The sequence below is a fragment of the Nelumbo nucifera genome, chromosome 6, assembly GCF_055504915.1.
Source record: "Nelumbo nucifera cultivar China Antique chromosome 6, China Antique-T2T, whole genome shotgun sequence".
Taxonomy (NCBI): domain Eukaryota; kingdom Viridiplantae; phylum Streptophyta; class Magnoliopsida; order Proteales; family Nelumbonaceae; genus Nelumbo; species Nelumbo nucifera.
The window spans coordinates 9,102,145-9,125,662 of NC_142654.1; the positions used below are offsets into that span (position 1 = coordinate 9,102,145).

General features: G+C 43.4%; 1 protein-coding gene across 1 annotated transcript in view; it reads left to right on the plus strand.

Moving 5' to 3' along the window:
* Positions 1-23,518, plus strand: part of VPS41 (vacuolar protein sorting 41) — a 40,038-nt gene continuing 16,520 nt past the window's right edge. Inside the window, exons 1-6 of the mRNA XM_010269046.3 lie at positions 1-557; positions 10,285-10,554; positions 10,644-10,823; positions 10,893-11,153; positions 14,199-14,331; positions 14,465-14,555. Coding sequence (XP_010267348.1) covers positions 270-557; positions 10,285-10,554; positions 10,644-10,823; positions 10,893-11,153; positions 14,199-14,331; positions 14,465-14,555 — 1,223 coding nt within the window. The 5' untranslated portion in view covers positions 1-269. The remainder of the gene's footprint in view (positions 558-10,284; positions 10,555-10,643; positions 10,824-10,892; positions 11,154-14,198; positions 14,332-14,464; positions 14,556-23,518) is intronic.

Below are 23,518 nucleotides of genomic sequence, written 5' to 3' on the forward strand. Positions count from 1 at the left end.
CGAAAGTCGAAACTCAAGCAAGCAATTCCAATTCCATAACCAAATACTAGTCCAAAGAGTCCAGACTCCAAGTAAACCCATGGTCTATGGTCTATGATCTTCTCAGACTTCTCTCCAAAAAGTTAAAAAATGAAGTAAAAGACAAGTCCAACTAAACATCAATCAACAGATCAGATCCCTTGTGCGATTATTCTTTCTCTCCTCCTCCTCCTCTATGTGCAACAAAGAAAGAAGATAAACAGTAGAGGGGAGAAGGAAGCAGATACAGAATGTCTCAGAATCTCGCAGAAAACGGCATCGATGGGGATGATGAGAGGGAAGAAGAGGAGGAAGACTACGAAGAAGAAGCTGAGGATGAAGACGAGGAGGAGGGGGAGGAAGAGGAGGAGGAAGAAGAAGAAGAGGAGGAGCCGAGGCTCAAGTACCAGAGAATGGGAGGGAGCATCCCTTCGCTTCTCTCAAACGATGCCGCCTCTTGTATTGCTGTTGCTGAGCGTATGATCGCTCTTGGTACCCATGACGGCACCGTTCATATACTTGATTTTCTGGGCAATCAGGTAATTCATACTCCTCTCTCTGATACCCAATTCGATTCTTTCACCTTTTCGATTCATTATTTCATTTTCACAACCAATTTGTCCGGTTAACTGAGCAGAATGGTTATAGATAAAAAAGTATGCTTGTTTGAGTAATTACAAAATTTGAGTTCTGTTAAGACTTTTTTTTTTTTATGTTGATTTTGAACGTGGAAATAATTCATGGGCATCAACTTGGATTCATGTAATAGTCGTAGGCCCAAGATTTTATATCTTGTTAGAAGTTATGTGCGTCGTGTTATTAGTTTTATCGAGAGAGCCCCATTGGTTAGGCAATATAGATCCGAGGCATTTGAAAGTTTAACGTTTTTGAGTACAAATTGTAGAGAGCAATGAAGTAATTGATCAATTATTTTATCAACTTGATAAATCCCTTTTTTTTTGATGAATGATTGATAAATCCCTTATTTATAAACAAGCAATGTGAAGTAATATGTGTAAGGGCAATGAAGATTAAAATGATTAACTTGTTTTTTGATCAATAACAAAACTTTTATTAAGAAATAAAAGGAAACAGATACAAGAAAGTAAGGGGAGAGGTAAACTCTCTTAACCCTCCTCAACAAGAAAAACTCAAGATTACAACAAAGCCCAAAACCAACTATTCCTTCCCACCCCTTGTTTAGAAAGTGCATTAGAAAAAGAATTAGCACTTCTCTTCACCTATTGCAATTTTATCTCCATGCCCTAGGTCAGCCACTTAAACTTCCTTTTTCTATTAGCAAAATTCCATAATCCATTCTCCTTTTGCAATTATCCTATGACCAACTTTGAATCACCTTCAACAATTAGCTTTCTGATATCTAGTTCAGATGTAAATCAGTTCTCTAATATCAGATTTAAAAACAGTGATTAACAGAACAAATCAGAGCTGAATAATAGTGCAAGAGCTGTGTATGTCGAAGAGAAGAGGTAAGAGAAGAAGGAGTCGAATAATCCACCCTTCTACCCTAACCCTATTTATTAATCTCCAAAAATTAATGATGACAAGTATGCCCTTAAGTGGGCGGCCAGCTTGGCAATTACATAAAGAAAATAAAACAAGAATAAATAACAGGCCCATTAAGTGAGGCCCATCAACATAAAATAAAAGATAAAAAAGGATTTCACACAAGAGTCTGTTAGGGCCCATTCGGCCCAGTCTCTTTACAAGTTCCTTAGCCCTTTTTATGCCTTCCATTGCCATCAAGACCTCAGCTCTAAGTGAACCACCTTCACCGACAGAGCATGAGAATAAAGCAATAACTTTCTCTTCCTCATCTGTGAAAACTCCTCCAATGCATGATGGACCTGGGTTGCCTTTATTACTTCCATCAAACATCAACTGAGTGAATCCATTAGCTAGTGGTGACTAAAGGGGATTAACCACAGTTTTTAGGGGGGGCTGAATTAGCCACTTCCTTCCAATTTCTAATCAACATGTCTGTAGATAGATCCTCAAAGATCTTCAAAGATTTCACTCAATGTACCACTCTAATAGTAATTGCTTCAATAATGGCATCTCTACTTCTTTTCTTATCAAAAAAGATCCATAAGTTCCTTCGTTCCCAGACTGTCCAGCAAATAGCAGCTCTTACAAATCTCTATTTAACTTTATCCCTCTTCTTTGACCTCCTAACAGATGAAGAAGCAAATGAGCTTTGTATATTTGGCGAGGGGGTCCACTTGCAACCAAACAAAGAAAGAAATCAATCCCGAATAAGGAAGTTACCAAAAACAACTCCTAATTGCTTTAATAGTAATACAAACCCATACATAACCTATAGTGACAGCCAAATATGAGTCTAACTCCTAAAACAACTTCAAATAACCATTTTAATATTTTTTCTATCAGCAATAACCACTTTTAATTTTTACTAAAACTATACAAATAAAGGACAAATTCAAGATATACCCAAAAACAGAAACTTTAGAATCTCATCATAGATTTGCATCATATTACTAAAATGGCGTTAACTTTCCAAGGCACATTGGGTTCACAAGAACTTGGTCTTGTTGTATGGGTAATTAAATAACCTATCTAAAGACACCAAACATCAAGTTTTTTCTTTTTTTTTTGCCGCAAGACACCAACATCAAGTTAAATGAAGAAATTTTGACCTCTTAAACATGGACTGCAAGAGAGATGATGTGATTACAACCATTACTATTCAAAATTCCAAGATATTTTGAAGTATTGACCTTATCAATACCTCAACACCATCAATTTCTTGGCTATGACCTCCTGTGAAGATTTTCTAGGCTAGTGGAATCTCTAGGTGCCTCTTTGGCTCTAAGCATGAGTAACAAGTTTCTCAGGGAAGGTCTAAAATGCATACCTGCTTTTGTGTTACATCTGTGCTAAGTTATAAAATCCAACTTCCTAATTTGATTATCAAATGACAAATCTTGTTTACTTTTTTAAACCAAGACATGCTTGCTCATATGACTTTTGCACATGTGTTACATCTGTGCTAAGTAAGAATTATAAGTTTTTATGCAACTTCATGATTTTTTTGATCAATAAAAGGAGATTTTATTAAAATCAAGTTGAAGTATTACAATAATGGGGGAGATTTCTCCATCCCACAGACTGATATATAATTTATAATGTTGCCAAAACATTTAGTGCCTAGCTGTCCCTTGTTTATCCAGACCATTCACCATCCCATTTGCTGTTCTTCTTACTTATTTAAAGACAACATTCAGCTCCCTTGTTATGCTTTCTATTTCCTGAAAAGCATATCTATAGATCCATGGGATTTGAGAGTTGCATTTTATCCAAGAAATGACCACCTGAGAGTCCCCTTCTACCTCCAAGTTGTGGAAACCAAATTGCTTAGCAAATTTTAAACCATGGAGTAGTCCTTGTAGCTCAGCTGTCAAAGCATTACCATCTGCCAAGGGTCCTGAAAACAAAGCTAACACTTTCCTTCTGTGTCTCGGAAGACTCCACCCAATCCAGCTGTAGCTTGATTGCCAATATAACTTCCATCAAAGTTGAGTTTAACAAAGTTGGCTGCTAGGGGTGTCCAGTCCATAGTTACTCTTTCCTTGACTTGAGCCGATAATGCCACTTCATTCTAGGTTCTCAAAATGTCATTTGTTGAGAAAATTTGCAAATACTCCAAGGTCTTCACCCAATGTGCAACTTTAATTTTAATTGTGTCAATGATCTCCACATCTGTTTTACTCTTTTCACTGAAAATCCTCCCATTCCTTTCTTCCCAAATAGTCCATAACATAGCTGCTCTTACTGCTTTCCACATAATTCTTCCCCTTTTTCTTTGGCTGTCTCATGAAATTTGGATCAAAGAGACCCACTACATCCTGTGGAGGAGTCCACCTGCACCCAAAAAGAGAACAAAGGTGCTCCCATGTACAAAGTACAAAAGGACAAAGTTAGAAAAATATGGGAAATGGTTTCACCATTGTTTTTGTAGAGAAAGCACATGTGAGGGGATAAACACTTATTTGGCCTTCCTTTCTAAAGCATATCATAGGTGTTAATCTTTCCAAGGAAGGTTTCCCAACAAAGAGCCTGCATTTTTGGAGGGATTACTCCAAATTTCTTTCACCGAGAAATTCACCCCCAAGATAGAAGGCTGAAATAAGAAATTAAAAAAAGAAGCACAAGTGAACAAACCATTTGGAGAAATGGACCAAACCCTGTTGTCCTCCACATTTTGATCCAAAAAGATAGACTCAAGTCTAGCCAAAAGAAGGACCAGAGATTCACACTCTACTTCCCTGAAGCCCCTTTTGAATCCAAGATCCCAATTTAAACCTAATGCAGAGAAATTCACAAACTTGGAGATGGGTTCAAATTTGTAGCAGGAGAGTGCATAAAGTGCAGGAAATTGAACCTTTAGTAGTTGCTCACTTGTCCAAAGTGTTGGAAGGGTTAGGATTCACCATATGGATGGCCCAATCATGCTAGATGGCCAGGCGAAATTTAAAAAATTTCCTAATCCTTCTGGGTATCGAATTCCCTATGTTTTGAAAAACTGCATTTTTCAGGATTGGTCTTGCACTGAACTAGACCAGATTTGAAACCAAACAAAGAGGGGGATTTGTACCTGATCTGGATACCACAAATGCAGATCCCAAAGTGGAAGTTCATGCCCAAATCAGTCATAAAACTAGCCTCCATTGAAGATGGCACAATGTATAGGTGAAGCTGATTCAACAATACAATTTTCAGCAAAACTGAGATTAAACTGCTTGGATCGAACTGAGGATTATAAGCCTCGCCCCCTCCTCTTTTATAATCTCTTATGGAGCTATCTCCTAATCTAATTAAGAGATAATCCAGATCTAAATTATGTCTGACTTTAATTAGAGATAAACCTTATCTTCTTATAAGATTAGGTGCTCCATACCTAGATTTGCCCAACTTAAGTTGTCATGTGCCAATTTAATTAATCATATTAATTATGGGCCTTAGGCCCATCAGGTATAAGGCTCACAACCCAAGGGTGTTCTTAGCCATGATTTGTATGGCGTGGGACCCCACATTGACCTCACATAAGTCCACATGGGTTCAGCCCAACCTCTATGAAAATGTTTGGCCAAATTCACTACTAAATGCAGTGAACCCCTAAGCACATCACTATGGGATCAATATGGGCCCAACATTTACACTTAAATGATCATTGAATTTAGCCATCTTATGAAGATCCAAAGATAATGGATCTTAAGTAAGATAAAGTCCATTAGGTAATCAGCCCTGTAATGGTCTCTTACACTTAACCTCTCAGCCCATAATGATCACAACACTGCCCGACAGGGAAGGACCTCTCCCTTGGCTGCAAGGCGCAGTGTCACACTCTCTACTTGAATGGATCCCAGGAATTAAAACCTTTTGCAAACATTTTTCATAAAACATTAATATATATATATCATATAAATATATTTTGGAAAACCAAATCTCAAATACAGTTGAAATCCACTGCTGACAATTTAGGTTTCCATTAGAGAGAATGTAAGCCCTATCATTCACTTTGTCCGATAAAGGGGCCGATCCTATCACTATGATCACCCACTCAAGTGATTTCTTAAACTGCCCCAACATACTCAGGTTTTGACCCTTGATGGGTCTCACTGATTGGCATATTAAAGACAACCCAATCTAACACCTAGTGTGGTACCATAATCAAGTCTAGGTGTTATGTGTGACTTTCCAGTTTTGCCCATCAATCTCCAAGGTCTAAGGTATAACTGGAAAATGGTTCGAGTTCAGTGTTTCATCCAAACACACACTGCATGCGTTTCGGGTCTAACTCTAACAATTGAGACAAGCTACCCCAACTTCTTTGGCAGCACACCAGTGCCAGCCTTGGTAGGATAAACTCCCAAAGGCTATCCAATGGCTGAGAACATTATAAACTAACACGAGTCTCATAAGTGTCCAGTTTAAGGGGTAATTACACAGAAACATTACCAATATCAACATGAAACAATAATGTACTTTTATTCATTTACAATAAATGTATCTGTACATCAATCTGATTGGAGCTAAGGGCATACACTGTCTAACACAAAGGTCCTCCCAGAACAAAACTCTCAATCTACAATTAGTTTTCTAGATTGCACATTCCCAACGAAATTTTTATGCAACTTTCATGATTGCTCAACATACAATTATGTTTCTAGATATCACACTTGCATGTTTTGGAGTCTAAGGTACTTAGAAATTAATTATTTTTTCTTTAAATTAGGCATGCCCCTGACGTTTGTAAATTTTATATATTCCTATCCCAAAAATCTGCATGGTGTGTCATTCTCCATGAAGATATTTGATACATTAATTGAAGTGTTAGTGACAAAATACTTTCTATTGGATTAACTAAACAAGGGGTAAACAGGGACCAATTTTTATTGGGGATATTTGTAAGACAATAACTTGTATCTCAAAAGATGGAAGGGTTAGGCAGTTTATGCTAGCTTATACCATGGGGTGCTTGGCACTTTTGAGTTTTGATCCAAAGCCAAGACTTTGCAAACAAACTCAAGCCTTGAGACTTTCACAAGAAAAATCCCAAAAGAAACACTCGAAATTGATTCCTGAAATAAAAGCTACATATGACCACCTAGTTTCATTTTCATTTTTTTAATAATAGAATCATAAAGCCACAAAAATGTGGCTACCAAGAAATATACACAGAACATATCTTGCTGGACTGTGGAGACATCAAGGGGGGTCTTACTCCGTTTAGGTTCAAACACTGTTGGCTTGAGGAACCGGGTTTTGTGGATGCAGTGGCAGGCTGGTGGGCAGGAATGGGTTTTCAGGGAACTGCAAGCCACAGAATGAGTAAAAATTGAAAGAGTTTAAATCAAAGATCAAGGATTGGAACATGGGAACACTCAAGGGGGTTGAAAACAGGAAGGAATGTTTAGACACAATTGTTATCTATCAAAAAATGTTTAGACACAATTTTTGAGGTGGACAGGCTGGAGGTATGGATAGTGAGAAGAGGAAGAAAAGAGAGTTAGCTAAAAGAGAGTATGACAAACTCTCTTACCAGGAGGAGATCAAATGGCGGAAGAGGTCTAGATGTTTATGGCTGAAAGAGGGGGAAAAAAACACAAGTTTCTTTCACAAAATGGCAAGCACAAGAAGAAGGGAAAATACAATAAAAAAGGTAGAGGTGCAAGGGGCAGAGATTGAGGAAAGGAAGATTAAGAAGACCATTACCAAGTACTATGAGAATCTTTACAAAGAGGACTGGCGGTTGAGACCTGGTTTAGATGGGCTGCATTTTGAATCCTTAACAGTTTCAAGCTCAGGAGTTAGAGAAGCCTTTCTCAGAGGATGAAGTTTGGGGGGGTGATTAAGGAGATGGAAGGAGATAAGGCCCCCGGACCTGATGGGTTCACCCTTACCTTTTTTAAAAAATGCTGGGAAGTGGTGAAAGACGACTTGTTGGAGGTAGTAAAGGAATTTCATGAAAGAGGGGCATTAGAGAGGAGTTTGAATCACACCTTCATCTTGTTAATTCCTAAAAAGAAGGGAGCAGTGAAACTTAACGACTTCAGACCTATCAGTCTTGTCGGAAGTGTATATAAAATTATAGCCAAACTATTGGCAAATAGAATGGCAAAAGTGATGAATATGCTGACTTCGGATTCCCAGGGAGCTTTTGTTGGGGGAAGGCTGATTGTAGATGGGGTGCTCATTGCAAATGAGTTAATAGACACAAGAAAGAAAAATGGAAGGGCCAGCCTACTTTGTAAAGTAGATATGGAGAAGGCATATGACCATGTAAACTGGAATTTCTTGGACTATATCCTAAAAAGGATGAACTTCGAGGAGAGATGGAGGAATTGGATAAAAGTATGTATATCCCTCCATCTTTCTCAGTGTTGGTGAATGGGGTTTCCTGCGGGATATTTCGAAGTTCAAGAGGATTAAGACAGGGGGACCCACTGTCTCTGTTCATCTGTGTAACTGAGGCCCTTTCTAAAATGATGGAGAGAGCATGTTCGGGAGGGTGGTCAGAAGGCTTTAAAGCAGGAGATGACCAAGTAGAGGTTCCCCTTCTACAATTTGCAGACGGTACATTGTTTTTTGGTGATGCTTCTTGGGAACAGCTGGAAATGGTAAAAGCAGTTCCGAGATGGTTTGAGGTAATTACTGGACTTCACATCAACACTTCAAAGACTGAGTTGTTGGCTGTTGGGTCAGTGGAAAACTTGGAGGAGTGGGCTGGGAATTGGGGTTGCAAAGTTGGAAACTTCCTACCAAATATCTGGGTTTGCCATTGGGTGATAACTGCAGATCAAAGGGCATTTGGAACTCTATTATAGAAAAAGTGGACAAGTGGCTGGCATCCTGGAAGACTAAGTATCTGTCTAAAGGCGGGAAATTCACTTTGATTAAAAGTGTGCTCTCATCTCTGCCAGTATACTATATGTCAGTGTTCCCAATACCAGTGAAAACTGCTGCTCTCTTGGAGAAAAAGATGAGGGGTTTTCTATGGAGAGGATGGAAGGAGGAAAATAAATGCCATCTGGTGAAATGGAAGTCTGTCTGCAGACCCAAAATTCAAGGAGGTCTGGGCATTAGAAATTTAAGGGAAGTCAACACTGCAATGCTAGGAAAATGGCTCTGGAGGTTTATGATCAGCTGAACAGCTTGTGGAGGAGTTAATTGCATCTAAGTATGGGCCGGCAGCGAGAGATTGGGAGACTGGTAACCCTAGACCCTCATATGGTTGCTCAATCTGGTAGGCAATCCAAAAAATTGAATCACAGTTTGTTCAAGGTATAAAATATGAGGTTGGGAATGGTCAAAGAGTTCTATTCTGGAAGGATTTTTGGTGCGAAGATGGACCTCTCAAGGACAGATATTCTGATCTGTTTGAAATAGCAGTGGACAAGAATGCAATAGTAGCGAGATTATTTGGAAATGCAGAATGGAGTGTGTAGAATCCTCAATTGCGTAGGGACCTGAATGATTGGGAGGTAAACTCTCTCCTAAGTTTGCTGCAGACTTTATACAATGTCAGATTGAATGGGGCTTTGGAGGACAAAAGAAAATGGAGGTTTGAAAACTCAGGAATTTTCTCTTTCAAATCTTTCTATAACAGTCTGACAAGGGATGAGTTTTCTGTTTTCCTGGACAAGAAGATATGGATAAGGAATGTCCATTCAAAAGTGTCTTTTTTTGTGTGGTCAGCGGTGTTAGACAGAATTCAGACTAGAGAAAATCTAGTTAGAGGGGGCATTCAAGTGCAGGATGAAAGGTGTATTTTCTGCAATAAAAGCATAGAAACCTCTAATCATCTGTTGATCCACCGTGAGCTCACCCATTGGATTTGGGGGAAAATTCTGGAATTGTTCGGGGTAAAGGTGGCTAAAGGGTCTGAGTGAGGCTGGAAGAGTTGCTTGGAACACTGTTCCTGCAGCTGTATTTTGTGCAGTTTGGCATGAAAAGAATCAGAGAATCTTCGAGGGGCATCACACTTCAAAGGAGGGAGTTCTTAAAAATATTATGGGCCTGCTGTATTAATTGCTGGCTAATCACTCACTTTTTAAATCTAGACATACAGTTTCCTTTTTTGACAAAGAGTTTATTTTTGGATAGTTTTATCTGTAAATGCGTAAAGGCTTAGTGGTTGTGTTTTCAGTTTTTGGGGTTTCCTTAAGTACAGTTTTCTCATTGTACAGGGAATTGGGGCTGATTGTATATCTTCTTTCTTTTCGTGGTTTAATACAATACCTTACTTTTTTCAAATATACACATACACACACAGAACATATTAAGTGGACTTGGTTACGAAATAGAAAAGTGACTCCTAATGACACTTTTGCCTTGAAAATGTGACTACCAAGAAATATACACAGAACATATCAAGCCATGAATCCTAACAAGTATATATCCCGAAGCATTTTCATAATTTTCTTGGTTTTCCTTCGCCTAACGACACTTTTGCCTTGCTTTTATTTGCTTTGGATACTTGACTAATAAAAGTGCATACAGAGCACTCTTTTGGGTATTCAGATAAATGTCATAATTGTGTCTTCAGATCATCTGAAGTTAAAACTGCAGATCAGTTCAAGCTTCAGCAAAGCTGGTGGCTGTATTTTCCAGGGAATCTTGGTTCCACATGGAATGCTATCATTTCATCTTTGTTTTTCTTAGTATTTGGATGCATATGCTGCTTAAGCTTTGTAGTGACTTCTTTGTGTTTGTTTTGTATAGGTTAAGGAATTCTCTGCTCACACTGCTACCGTCAATGATCTTAGCTTTGATACAGAAGGTGAATATGTGGGAAGCTGTTCTGATGATGGAAATGTTGTTATAAACAGCCTTTTTACAGATGAAAGAATGAAGTTTGAGTATCATCGCCCAATGAAGGCTATTGCTCTGGACCCAGATTATTCAAGCAAATCATCACAGAGGTTTGTCGCTGGTGGTCTAGCAGGACATCTTTATCTAAACACAAAGAAATGGATAGGCTTCCGTGACCAGGTTTGTTTTCTTAATTTTTGGAGATAAATTGAATGTAAATTCCTCAGTAATTTGTTACATTTCTGATGATGACAAATCCTCTTTTCTAGGTTCTACATTCTGGCGAAGGACCAATACATGCTGTGAAGTGGAGGACAAGTCTTATTGCTTGGGCCAATGATGCAGGTGTGAAAGTTTATGACACAGCCAATAATCAGAGAATTACTTTTATTGAGCGGCCACGAGGAAGCCCACGTCCTGAGCTGTTGCTTCCTCATTTAGTTTGGCAGGTTAGTGAAAGGTTTTTCACATGTTTTACATGCTAAAATCCATACTAATTATTATCTTAACATATTTAGGATGATACTCTTTTGGTTATTGGTTGGGGAACATCAGTAAAAATTGCTGCCATAAGAGCAAATCAATATACAGGAGCCAATGGGGTACAAAGGCACATACCAGTATCCAGTATGAAGCATGTGGATATTGTGGGATCTTTTCAAACCAACTATTTCATTTCAGGAATTGCTCCATATGGTGATGCTTTGGTTGTTCTAGCTTTTATTCCTGAGAAAGAGGATGGTGAAAAAAACTTTAACAGTACTCTTCCATCACGCCAGGTATCTTCTTTAATATTTTCTGATTAAAAGATACTTAGAAACCAATGTTTATGTTCTGTAGTACATACTAATTAATGACTTGATTCATAATCAAACTGTCATCAGACTTGTTTAAGTATGTGATGGTATCAAATTCTATAATTTATCTTTCTTGTGTGTATCTTTTCAATAAGTTCCTTTTGGGAAGTGGATCTGGAGACTTGGAAAAGAAAGGGAAAGTTGGTGGAGGAACTTATTAGCAGCCAAATATGATACAGACAAAGGTGATTGGGTAACTACTTGTAATGTTCCCTCCTTGAGGTGCTCTCTAAGGAAGAAAATTATGGAAAATTTTCCACTTCTCAGTAGAGGCTTAGGATAAATGGTGTAACAAGCTATTAGCAGAGTTGTTTCCCCAGTTATTCCAACTTGCAGAGAATCAGGCAGCATTGGTGGCCGATTGCTGTGAAGTAAGAGGCAATAGTTCTCCTGGTGCCCTTCTTTTAGAAGACATGGACTGGGAAGTTGACCAAGTGGCTGAGCTGTTTGAGTTGCTGTCCAACCAGTCTCTGAATCTGTTAGAAGAGGACTCTTGGGCCTGGAACTGGAATGCAGATTGGCTGTTTTCAGTTAATTCTTTTGCCAGGAATATAACAGATGCTTCTTGAGCTGATATTCCTGCTGATAAAATCTGGAATTCGATTCCCCCTTCTAAGGTAAATGCCTTGGTTTGGGCTGTAGTGTTGGATAAATGTCTATCCAAAAAGAAAAGAATCTGGTGAGAAGAGGGATTCAGATCCAGGATATGTTGTGTGTGCTGTGTGGTCAAGTGGAGGAGGACAACAACCATTTATTTTTGCATTGCCCTGTTTCTGCTGCAATCTGAGGGCACTTCATTTCTTCCCTGGGCTTATCATGGGTCATGCTGAATGCTGTGTTGGACCTGTTATGGTGCTGGGAGTTTCAAGTCTTGTCCAAGTTGGCAAAAAGTGTGTGGTTGTCTGTTCCTGCACCTGTGATTAGTACCATATGGGTGGAAGAAACAGAAGAATTTTCCAAAACAAATCAAGAATGTAGATTATCTAATTTCCTGTACCTTTGATAAACTAGTCTCTTGGACTGCAGCTGCAAAAGGTCTCCAGACTGGGGTGCTTGGAGCCCAGCTGAGTTCTAGAAGCTTATTAGAGTTGTAATGCAGTTTTGGGATTCTGGCCTCTGGCTCTTTATTGGGGCCTCTTTGTAATATTCTGTTTCTAATAAAATTACTATACCTTTTTCAAAAAAAAAAAAAAAATCTTGGCTTTCCATCATGCCAGTTCTTTATTTGGCAACCCGCGATTTCCATTTTTGACATAGGATCCACTAGTTTTGTGCACTAATATACATGATAACAATTTGTGACCATTTTTCTTAAATAGCCTTTTTTTTATATCTTAAAAGAGAGAATCACAATATACAAACCTTTGATTTATGATGTAAGTGGGTTACAAGAAGATAATAAGCAAGTCTCAAAGGAAGAAACTAAATAAAAAGGGGTCAAATGGCAGACCTTCAGAATGCATTGTTGACCAGAAAAGAAGTGACTATGTGACAAGTCAAACCTTGGTCTTTTTATCTGAAACTTGATGGAAGTAAAGTATGCTTGTAGTGCTTAAATAATGCAATTTTCAGCTCAATCAGAAATATGGAAGCACTCCAACTGGAGGCTTCATAATTTTTGGGTTCTACAAGTCATGGAGTCAAGATCAACGGCTTGACCAGTGGACTCTGTTGGCTGTGTTGCTCAAAGTAGTAAGGTATTTCTGTCAAGTCTGGTTCATGTTGGTTTAGTTATTAGAGAATTATAAACATGTCCTAGTTTTAACAAAAAAAAAATTCTATTTTCTATTAGAGTTTGAATCTAAAAGGAAGTTGCTTTTTTTTTCCTTTTTTTATCATTAACAGAAACTCTTTATTAAAAAGAGGAAAAGAAGTTACAAGGGAAACAAAGGGGAGAGATAAAATCTCTTAATCCTCCCCAAGAAGAAAAGAAATGTTCCCTTCTCACCCCTTGTTTAGCCAGAGCATCTGCAAAAGAATTAGCTGTTCTCTTCACCCATTGAAGCTGAATCTCAACTCTCTTTTCTCATTAGCAAATTTCCAAAGATTATTATTCTCCTTTTTGCAGCTATCCTATAACCAGTTTTGAGTCTCCTTCAATAATTAGCTTTTGAATAGTCAGCTCCTTGGCCTTCTTTACCCCTTCCATCACCACCTTCCCCCCTTTCAACTAGTGCTATGCATCTTCATTTTTCTTAATATAAAAGATTTTTATTAAAAATAAAGAAAAATGAGATCCTCCTTCCTCTTCTTCATCCTCCCCTTCCTCCTCATCCCCCTCCTCTTAAGGAGGCTTGCACCTCCTTGTGTTTGGGAGGCTTACGCCTCTTACATTCTGAACTATGCCTCACACCTCTAGGTAGTGGAATACCTCACGTCATGCCTCCGCGTTTTAAAATATTAGAAGATAATGAAAGATGGGAGTTAGGATTGACAGTTCCAATCCCTGATACTTGGGAAGAAGAACTCTTAGCAAGACTTACATGTTTATAATAAGAAGAGGACATAGAAAGAAGGTGAGAAAATAGAATTGGAAACCTGGTTAGATGTTGTGATTGGTGAATTCTGGCTTGCCTGTTTCTTGGAGCATCCTAATGCATACAATTTCTTAATTACTGTGGATCACATCTCTGCTTATATTTTTACAAATGTTCTTTTTGAGAATATTTTCTTATCCTTTCAAGGCAGTGATAAAAGCAGATTCTGTTTTAATGTTCATCCATTCAAGATCACATCCCCATAGTTATGTGTGCACTCAACCTCAGTTGGTCTTCACTGTTTTTGCTGTATCTTGTCCAGCCTTTTTCTATAAGAATATGTATTTGTATGCTAGCGATGTTGGTTTAAAGCTGCCTGTATACCATTTTCACATATTTGGTGAAAAATGATTATATACATTGTTTTTCATAATATAAGGAGAAACCCTGATATTTATCCTCTTTTGACATGTCTAATTGTTTTGGGCAGGGAACTGCACAGAGGCCTGAAGTACGCATAGTCACATGGAAAAATGATGAACTTGCAACAGATGCTTTACCTGTGTATGGGTTTGAGCATTACAAGGCAAAGGATTATTCCCTTGCACATTCTCCTTTCTCAGGTATTCATGTATTTTAGATTCAGTATTGTCACTGAAATGATATGCATTTAATCCTTGTATAAATCCTGATTTCATGATTTGGAAGTCATTGTTACATGTGTAAAATCGTAATGGTTATGCTTTTGAAATGTAGGTAGCAGTTATGCAGGTGGTCAGTGGGCTGCTGGAGATGAACCATTGTACTACATTGTCTCCCCTAAGGATGTAATTATCGCAAAGCCTAGGTTAGTGTTTAGTTTCTTTCTTTGTCCCTAGGTTTTACCTAGACAAATAAAGTTAAGTTGAACAATTAAACAAATATATGCCCTTACAGCAGAATGGCTGGGCATCATTTGTGCTACTGCTTCAATTATGTGGATTAGGGCAGATCAAAATGATGGGATAGATGAATAATGATGGCTGAGCTTACCTAGTTTGAGTTTCTCCTTCTGCATCTGAAGTTGTTTTGTTGTCATTACACCTGACTGACATGGATACAGACTATGCAATACGAGGATCCTCTGGATTAGCCACATGCATAGTTTGTCCACCTCAAACCTGAATCCCTGAACCTGATTGTGCCTTGCCCTTTTGGCATTGAGTCATAGCCTTTTGGTTTGTTATTTTTCTCCCCCCAATAAAGAATTACATAAGAAATAAATCTTTTTCACCAATGCATAGGATTAATGGGTTGAATCTTGCCACATAGAGAGATTGGTGCAGGTGAGAAACATGTGGACCCATGATGGCCAAAGGATTTAGAGCCTGATATTATGTTCTAACATCTTCCTCTCTCTCTAAGATAACCTTATATTTTTTTTTGATATGATATTTGTTTTGAGTATAAAATTCATTTGTGGGAAGACTGTTGGGTGGGTAATTCTACTCTTAGGAACTATTCCCGTCCTTATATTCAATTTCCAATTTCAAAAGAGAACCAATTTCAAAATTCATGGCATTTTCATCTTTATCTTCACCTGTGGATTTTGACTAGGACTTGGGATTCAGGGGGGGGTATCATCCTATGGGACTCGGGTGTCTACTGGGGGGGTGTTAATTTAATCAAACTATAAATATAATAGTTTAATAACATCTCATGGGTTCTGGTGCTCCCTGAGTTTGAAATGATTAGTAGATCAGATTTGGGGGCTGAAGAAAACTAAAGAGAGGAGAGCTGAGAGTTCGGCAATGAGGGTCTGAGAATGAGAGTTTCGAGCCTACTCTCTCTCAGCACCCTAACACTATTTTATTAAGATATATTTGAATAATTACAAGGAGGCCCTTAGTTGGGCAAGAATTTACAAAGAACTTAATATAGACAGGATGGGCCCAGAATAAGGCCCATTACAGAAAAACATAAATAACAAGAAAGAATAAACAACCTATGGGCCATTCGACCCATCTTCTCTACACTCCCCCTCAAGCTGAGCATAGATGTCAATCATGCCAAGCTTGCTGGTATCATGCTGAAGTTTTGCCTTGGGAATGCCTTTGGTGAGCAAATTTGCCAACTGTCCTTCAGATGTGATGAAAGGAAGACACACTTCACCCGAAGAGACCCTTTCCCTAATGAAGTGTCGATCAACTTCATTATACTTGGTTCTATCATGTTGCACTGGGTTGTGAGCAATGTTGATGGCAGCCTGATTATTACAGTACAACATCATTGGCTTGTCATAGTCAACTCCAAGTTCTTCCATCAAAGATTTTAGCCATAATAATTCAAAAACTCCATGTGCCATGGCCTTGTATTCTGCTTCAGCAGAAGACCGAGCAACAACCGATTGTTTCTTGCTTCTCCAAGAAACCACATTACCAGCCACCAAGCTGCAATACCCAGAAGTAGATCTTTTGTCATCAATGTTTCCGACCCAGTCAGCATCAGGTTTCAAGTTTCATATGACCATGCTTGGCAAACAAAATACCCTTTCCTGGGGAGCCCTTCAAATAACATAGGATTCTCTCTGCTGCTACCATATGAGTGTCTCGGGGAGCATGCATGAATTGGCTAATGCAACTGACTGCATATGCAATATCTGGCCGAGTCATGCATAGGTACAAAAGTTTCCCAAGAAGTCTCTGAAAGATTCCTTTGTCTTCTAACAATGTCCTTTCTGAGGCTGAGAGTTTATGACTCATATCAATAGGAGTAGCAATTGGTCTAGCACCCATCTTTCCAGTTTCAGAGAGCAAGTCAAGAACATACTTCCTTTGGGAGATAAGAATCCCATCCTTGGACCGAGCCACTTCTATGCCAAGAAAGTATCTCAATTCCCCCAAATCTTTAATCTCAAACTCTGTATGGAGAAAAGATTTTAGATCATGAATTCTTGAAACATCATTACCAGTCACTACAATATCATCTACATACACAATGGGGTATGCTGCCAGAGGTCCACTCCTCTTCACAAAAAGAGTATGATCGGACTGTGTCTGCACATAACCAAAGTTAACAAGTGTTGTTCTTAATCTCTCAAACCATGCTCTAGGGGACTGTTTTAGTCCATAAAGAGATTTCTTCAGCCGGCATACCTTCTGATGAAGGGAAATTTGGCCCGACCTCGCGATCGCCCGACACGTGGCAAAGGCAAGCAGCTCGGGACAGTAGAGCGCCCAAAGCAAACATCGGAAGCAAGTCCAAGCTCACTACCGAGCCCGAACTCCAGACCGCTGTACTTAGTCCGAGCTCCTTGTTAAGAGCGAGCTCCCTGTTAAGGGTCTGAGCTCCCTAAGTAAGAACCCGAGCTCCCTAAGTCCGAACTCCCTACTAAGAGCCCGAGCTCCCTGTTAAGAGCGAGCTCCCTGTTAAGGGTCCGAGCTCCCTAAGTAAGAACCCGAGCTCCCTAAAATCCGAGCTCCCTATTAAGAGCAAGCTCCCTACTGAGAGTCCGAGCTCCCTATTAAGAGCGAGCTCCCTACTGAGAACCCGAGCTCCCTGCAAGGAGCACGAACTATACTGGGCCCCAAGCCTCACAAAGCTGACCCGAGCTGGCCCATGGCAGCTCGGAACACTCCAAATCGAACTCAAGACACCTCGCTCGCCACTCCAACACTTCACTTTCGAAACACCAGGCCAACCAAACGTACCCGACACCAAAGACGTCCGTATCCAAGGGCAACGTACCTGACTGATTTGGGATCTGACGCCTGACAGCTGCATTTCAAACGGCTTCCTGCTACCGCCACCTGCAACCGTCGTCACTAGCCGCAGAGACGGCTCCGACAAAAGGAACAGTGGCGGTTCTGTCCGGCCAGAGGAAATGACATCCGAACTGGCAGGAGTTCAGAAGTAATCATGCCCGACCTGACGGAAGCCTGGAAGTGAGTGCGCGAGGTGGTTTTAAAAGGCTTCTACCCCCCAGGAACGAGGGATGCTAACTTTCGCGCTATCTGGTTTATCTTGCCTTTGAAGGATTCTAACTTGAGCTTCGGAGCCCTTACGCCGGGTTCTCCCCGGAGCTTCTCTTCTCCTTCCGTTTCAGGTCCCTGTTACTCAGTTCAGAGGCAAGATCATCGACAGCTAAGACCGGCCAGATTGTGCACCATCAATTGGCGCCGTCTGTGGGAACGCTTCAAAAGGCCTCCCTCCAAAACTTTCATACCCTTTTCTTCTTCTCTGAGAAAATACTCATGGCCTCATCCAGCAACACCGGACGCGGTACAGAGACAAACACCACCGGGGAACAGCCCCAAGTTCCCGTGGTGTGTGTTGGGCAGTTCACCATCCCCCTCTCGGTGGATGGAATCCCCAATCTAACTACGCCACAAGCAGTGGCGCCTGTAAGCCTACCTTCCGCAAACATCCCCTTCCCTCTTCCCATTGAGACTACCTTCACTGAACCAACCGCCGTCCCCCTGGCAGCTAGCCAAAATCGGTTGGACGACTTAATGCAGTGCATGCGGGCAATGCAAGCCCAGATGCAGCAGTTCCAGCAACACCAGCTTCACCAGCACCAAGTGTTGCACAACCTCTCCCAATACCACTATCAACAGCAGTTCCCCCAACTGACACCGAACCAACCACTACTTCCACCTCGCCACCCTGCCCCGAAGCCAGTCAAGGCCTCTCCGCAGGATGGGCGCCTCCACCAAGGAAAGGCCTCTAGGCCCCAGAATCCCCCAAACAGCCAGGCCTCGTCCCCAGGCCGGAGAGAAAGAAAAGTCATCCCCGTCTCGCGGCTCGCAGGCGGATCGGGAACCTCGCCTGTGAGGTCGGCACCTCGGGTCTCCAAACCGGAGTCCCCACTGGTGGAAAACCGATTCGGCGCACTGGCAGCAGCGGACTACCAGCACTCCGGGCCCATCGAGCTCGGCAACACGGAGGCCAGCAGTGCCAGTAGAAGGCCCACTCAGCAGCGAAGGCGCCGTCGAGGTCGACGAACCGCCACCCGCGTCCTATCTGAGCTCAGAGGCAAAGGCAAGACGAGCTCGGACGAGGTAGGAGTCGCCCCGATTCTCTCAGTTCCTTCCCCCCTCGCCTCAGAACTCCTAGCAGTCCCCTTGCCCAGAGATTTCAAGCTCCCGCCCCTAGACAAGTACGACGGGTCCTTCGACCCCAATGACCACGTGGACGCTTTCCAGTCCCAAATGCACCTCGCCAGAGCCAGCGAATCATGCATGTGCGTGGCCTTCACCACCACCCTCAAGGGGGTAGCCCGCACTTGGTACAGGAACCTGGCCCCCGGATCGATAAAGTGTTGGGCTCAGTTCGTGCAGGTCTTCACTGCACACTTTGTCACCAGCAAACGGTGCCCCAGAGCAGAGGAAAGCATCTTCGGGGTAGTCCAGAGGGAAGGAGAACCCATACGGGGCTACATCAAGCGATTCAATGAGGCATGCTTACAGATACCGCGGTTAGACCCCGCGGTGCAGCTCGCCGCAGCAAAAAGAGGGGTGACGCACAAGGAGTTCAAATGACACATGGTAGCCAACCAGCCCGCGACCGTGGCCGAGTTCCTCAAGCTCGCGGACAAGTTCATGAGAACGGAGGAGGAAATCAACCAGCGAACCGAGGGCGGAAACGAGAAAAGAAAGAGGGACGGCGAGCCCTCTAGCTCGGCCGACCGAAGAAACCCGGCCCGGGACCCAAAACCGAATCAGTCGTTCCGAGCTCCCCTGCCAGTTCGGACGGATTACACGCCCCTGAACACGAGGCAGACCGAGATCCTAATGACGATCAAGGACGCCCCATACGTGAAATGGCCACCTCGCCTAAAGGGAAATCCGAACGAAAGAAACAAGAATCTTTATTGTAGTTTTCATAGGGACCACGGTCACAGTACCGAGCAGTGCAATAACCTCCGAGACGAGATAGAGGGGCTCATCCGTCGCGGATACTTAAGAAACTTTGTACAGCACAACAATAATAGCAATAAAGCGGATCAGCCGGGCGAACACTTAAAGGACGCCCCCGAGACTAGCAGCAGGCCTGCCGAACCGATGCAGCGACAGCCTCCGGCAGAAAGGCCAGTTCGGGGAACCATCCATGTAATTGTGGGAGGTTCGGTGGTGGCGGGATGCACATCAGCGGCAGCCCGGACCTCAGTTCGCGAAGCGGTCCTCGAGGAGCGGAACCCCCCGAAAAGGCCGAAGACCGAGGAGCCGATCCTCTTCACAGAAGACGATGCGCGGGGAGTTCGCTACCCTCATGACGACGCACTCGTCATTAAACTCAGGATCAGCGACTTCGAGGTTAGGCGCGTGCTCGTAGATTCAGGCAGCTCGGCGGACATCCTCTTCAAGTCGGCGTTTGATCGGCTACAGCTGCCAAGGAGCGAACTAAAACCTGCAAGCACTCCCCTGGTGGGCTTCAGCGGGGAGGAAGTCAGGCCCCTTGGAAAAATAACGGTGCCCGTGGAAGTCGGCACGTGGCCTTGCGCGGTTAGACTCAACCACGACTTCCTGGTGGTCGCGACCCCCTCCCCATACAATGCCATAATAGGATGGCCAATCACGCATATCCTGCGGGCGGTGGTCTCCACCTACTATTTGGCCATGAAGTTCCCTACGGACTTCGGTGTGGGGGTAGTGCGGGGCGACCAGCTCGAGTCCCGCAAGTGCTACGTTGCCGCACTAAAGGGCAAGTCCAAGCCGGCCGGCGACCTCGATCTGGAGCGGCCTATGGAGCAAGGCGAAGAACGAGCCTCGCCAACAGAAGAAACAGTCGCGATCCCGACCTCACCTACGGACCCAGCTCGCGCACTCCAGATTGGTGCTTCTGTCAAAGAACCCCTACGGACCAAACTGGTAAGTTTTTTACTCCAAAATTTAGATATTTTTGCTGGTCCGTGGCCGATATGCCCGGTATTGACCCTAGTCTTATAACTCACAAACTTAACACTGACCCTTTAGTCAGACCCGTTAGACAGAAGAAACGGAACTTAGCCCCGGAGCGCTGGAAAGCGGTCGACGAGGAAGTCGAAAAGCTCCTTGCGGCAGACTTCATAAGGGAAGTCCATTACCCGAGCTGGGTGGCCAACCCTGTGCTGGTGAAAAAGGCGAACGGCAAGTGGCGCATGTGTGTCGACTACACCGACCTGAACCGAGCTTGCCCGAAAGACTGCTTCCCCCTTCCTAGGATCGATCGCCTAGTGGACGCGACCTCGGGACATGAATTGCTAAGCTTCCTGGATGCCTACTCAGGCTACAACCAAATCCGCATGGACCAATCCGACGAGGAAAAAACCAGCTTCATAACCGAGTTCGATCTATACTGTTACAAGGTCATGCCCTTCGGGTTAAAAAACGCCGGGGCGACCTTCCAAAGACTTGTAAATAGGCTGTTTCGGCCCCTGATCGGCACAAAGATAGAGTGCTATGTAGACGACATGGTCGTCAAAACACAGTTTTCACAAGAATTAATACAAGACTTAGATTCTGTCTTCCAAATCCTGCGTCAGTATAACATGAAATTGAACCCCAACAAATGTGTCTTTGGCATCACCTCGGGCAAGCTCCTGGACTACGTTGTCAATCGACGCGGCATCGAGGCCAACCCAGACAAAATAAAAGCCATCCTAGATATGAGACCACCTCGGAAAATAAAAGAAGTCCAAAGGCTAAACGGCCGCATAGCCGCTCTAAGCCGCTTCATGTCCAAGTCGGCAGATCGCTGCCTACCCTTCTTCAAAGCAATCAAAGGCAAAGGGTTCGAATGGACCCAAGACTGTCAACTCGCGTTTGACGAGCTAAAAGGCTACCTCGCCAGTGTGCCAACCTTAGCTCGGCCCGAGGAAGGCGAAGTCTTAGAACTGTACCTCTCGGCTAGCGACGAGGTGGTCAGTTCGGTACTAGTAAAGGAGGCAGACCGGGTCCAACGACCCATATATTATGTTAGTAAAATCTTGTAGGGAGCAGAGACAAGGTACCCGCAGATAGAAAAGCTAGCGTATGCCCTGGTGGTAGCAACACGGAAACTCCGCTCGTACTTCCAGGCTCACACCGTCATCGTCCTGACCGACAAACCTCTGAGACAAGTTTTACTCAAACCCGAGGTTTCCGGCCGGCTGACGAAGTGGGCCATTGAACTCAGCGAGTACGATCTCCAGTACAAGCCAAGAACTGCCATCAAGGCCCAAGCCTTGGCAGATTTTATCGCAGAATGCACGTTTAGCCTCGAAGCCCCTGAGCCGGTCGAGCCCGAGATCCCCAGTTCGGGCGAACTCGGAGCTCCCAAGCCAAACGAGTCCGAACCCCGTGAAGTAGCAGCCAGTGTGGCATCCCTCCTGGTTAGACCAAGCGCGAACTGGGAGGAGGAGCCCTGGATCCTTCACGTAGATGGCTCCTCGAACCAACAAGGCAGCGGGGCTGGAATAGTGCTACGCGGCCCGAGCGGAACAAAACTGGAATACGCACTACGCTTTGAGTTCGCGGCATCCAACAACGAGGCGGAGTACGAGGCACTGATTGCCGGGCTAAACCTAGCGCACGAGGTCGGAGCAAAGCACATGGTTATCTGCAGTGATTCCCAGCTCGTGGTCAACCAAGTTACAGGCGAGTACGAAGCACGCGAGCTCACTATGATTGCGTACTTGGCAAAAGTAAAGGAAGCTTTGCTCAACTTCCAGTCACACTTCATCAAGCAAATCCCGAGGTCAGAGAACGCTGAGGCCGACACCCTGTCCCGACTGGCTAGCACGAGCCACAACGCCAGGAGAACCGTGTACGTAGAGGACTTACCTTGACCCAGCATTCTCGGTGGGGCAGAAGAGGTCGCTCCCGTCACCAAAGCAGAGCTGAGCTGGATCGACCCACTCGCGAGCTTCCTGTTAGACGGAACCCTCCCCGCGGACCGCAACGCAGCCAAGAGGGTGCAGCGCCAGGCAGCCAAATACGTCATGATAGACGAACGGTTGTACCGACGATCCTACACGCTCCCCTATCTGCGATGCTTGCGCCCAGCTGAAGCCGAGCTGGTACTCCGCGACATCCATGAAGGCTTGTGTGGCGGACACCTGGGGGGCAGAGCCCTCGCCCAAAAGGCACTTCGACAAGGATACTATTGGCCAACGATGAAGACAGAGGCAATCGAGCTCGTCAGAAAATGCGACAAGTGTCAGAAGCACGCCAGCATCCACCATCAGCCCGCTGCCGACCTCAAATACCTCACCAGCCCATGGCCCTTCGCCCAATGGGGGATCGACCTCCTGGGGCCATTCCCACCAGCGACAGGCGGAAGAAAATTCCTAGTAGTGGCAGTAGATTATTTCACAAAGTGGATAGAAGCTGAACCCCTGGCAATAGTTACAGCCCGAAACATACAAAACTTCTTTTGGAAGAACATTGTATGTCGCTTCGGGCTACCTCGGGTACTGATCTTCGACAACGGCAAACAGTTCGAAGATATCAAGTTCCAAGAATGGTGCCAAAGTATGGGAATTAGTCAGAACTTCACATCGGTCGCACACCCACAGGTAAATGGCCAAACAGAAGTAATGAATAGAGCCATCCTCCGCGGACTGAAAGCGCAATTGGACCGAGCCAAAGGTTTGTGGGCAGACGAACTACCAAGTGTTCTATGGGCACACCGAACCACGGAAAAAACCGCCACAGGTGAGACCCCCTTTAACCTCACATACGGCACCGAGGCAGTAATCCCGGTGGAAATCGAAGTACCTACGTTGCGACTAGAAGCGTACGACGAACAAACAAACGAGGGCGAGTTACGCACCAACCTCGACCTACTGGACGAAGTGAGAGACCTCGCACA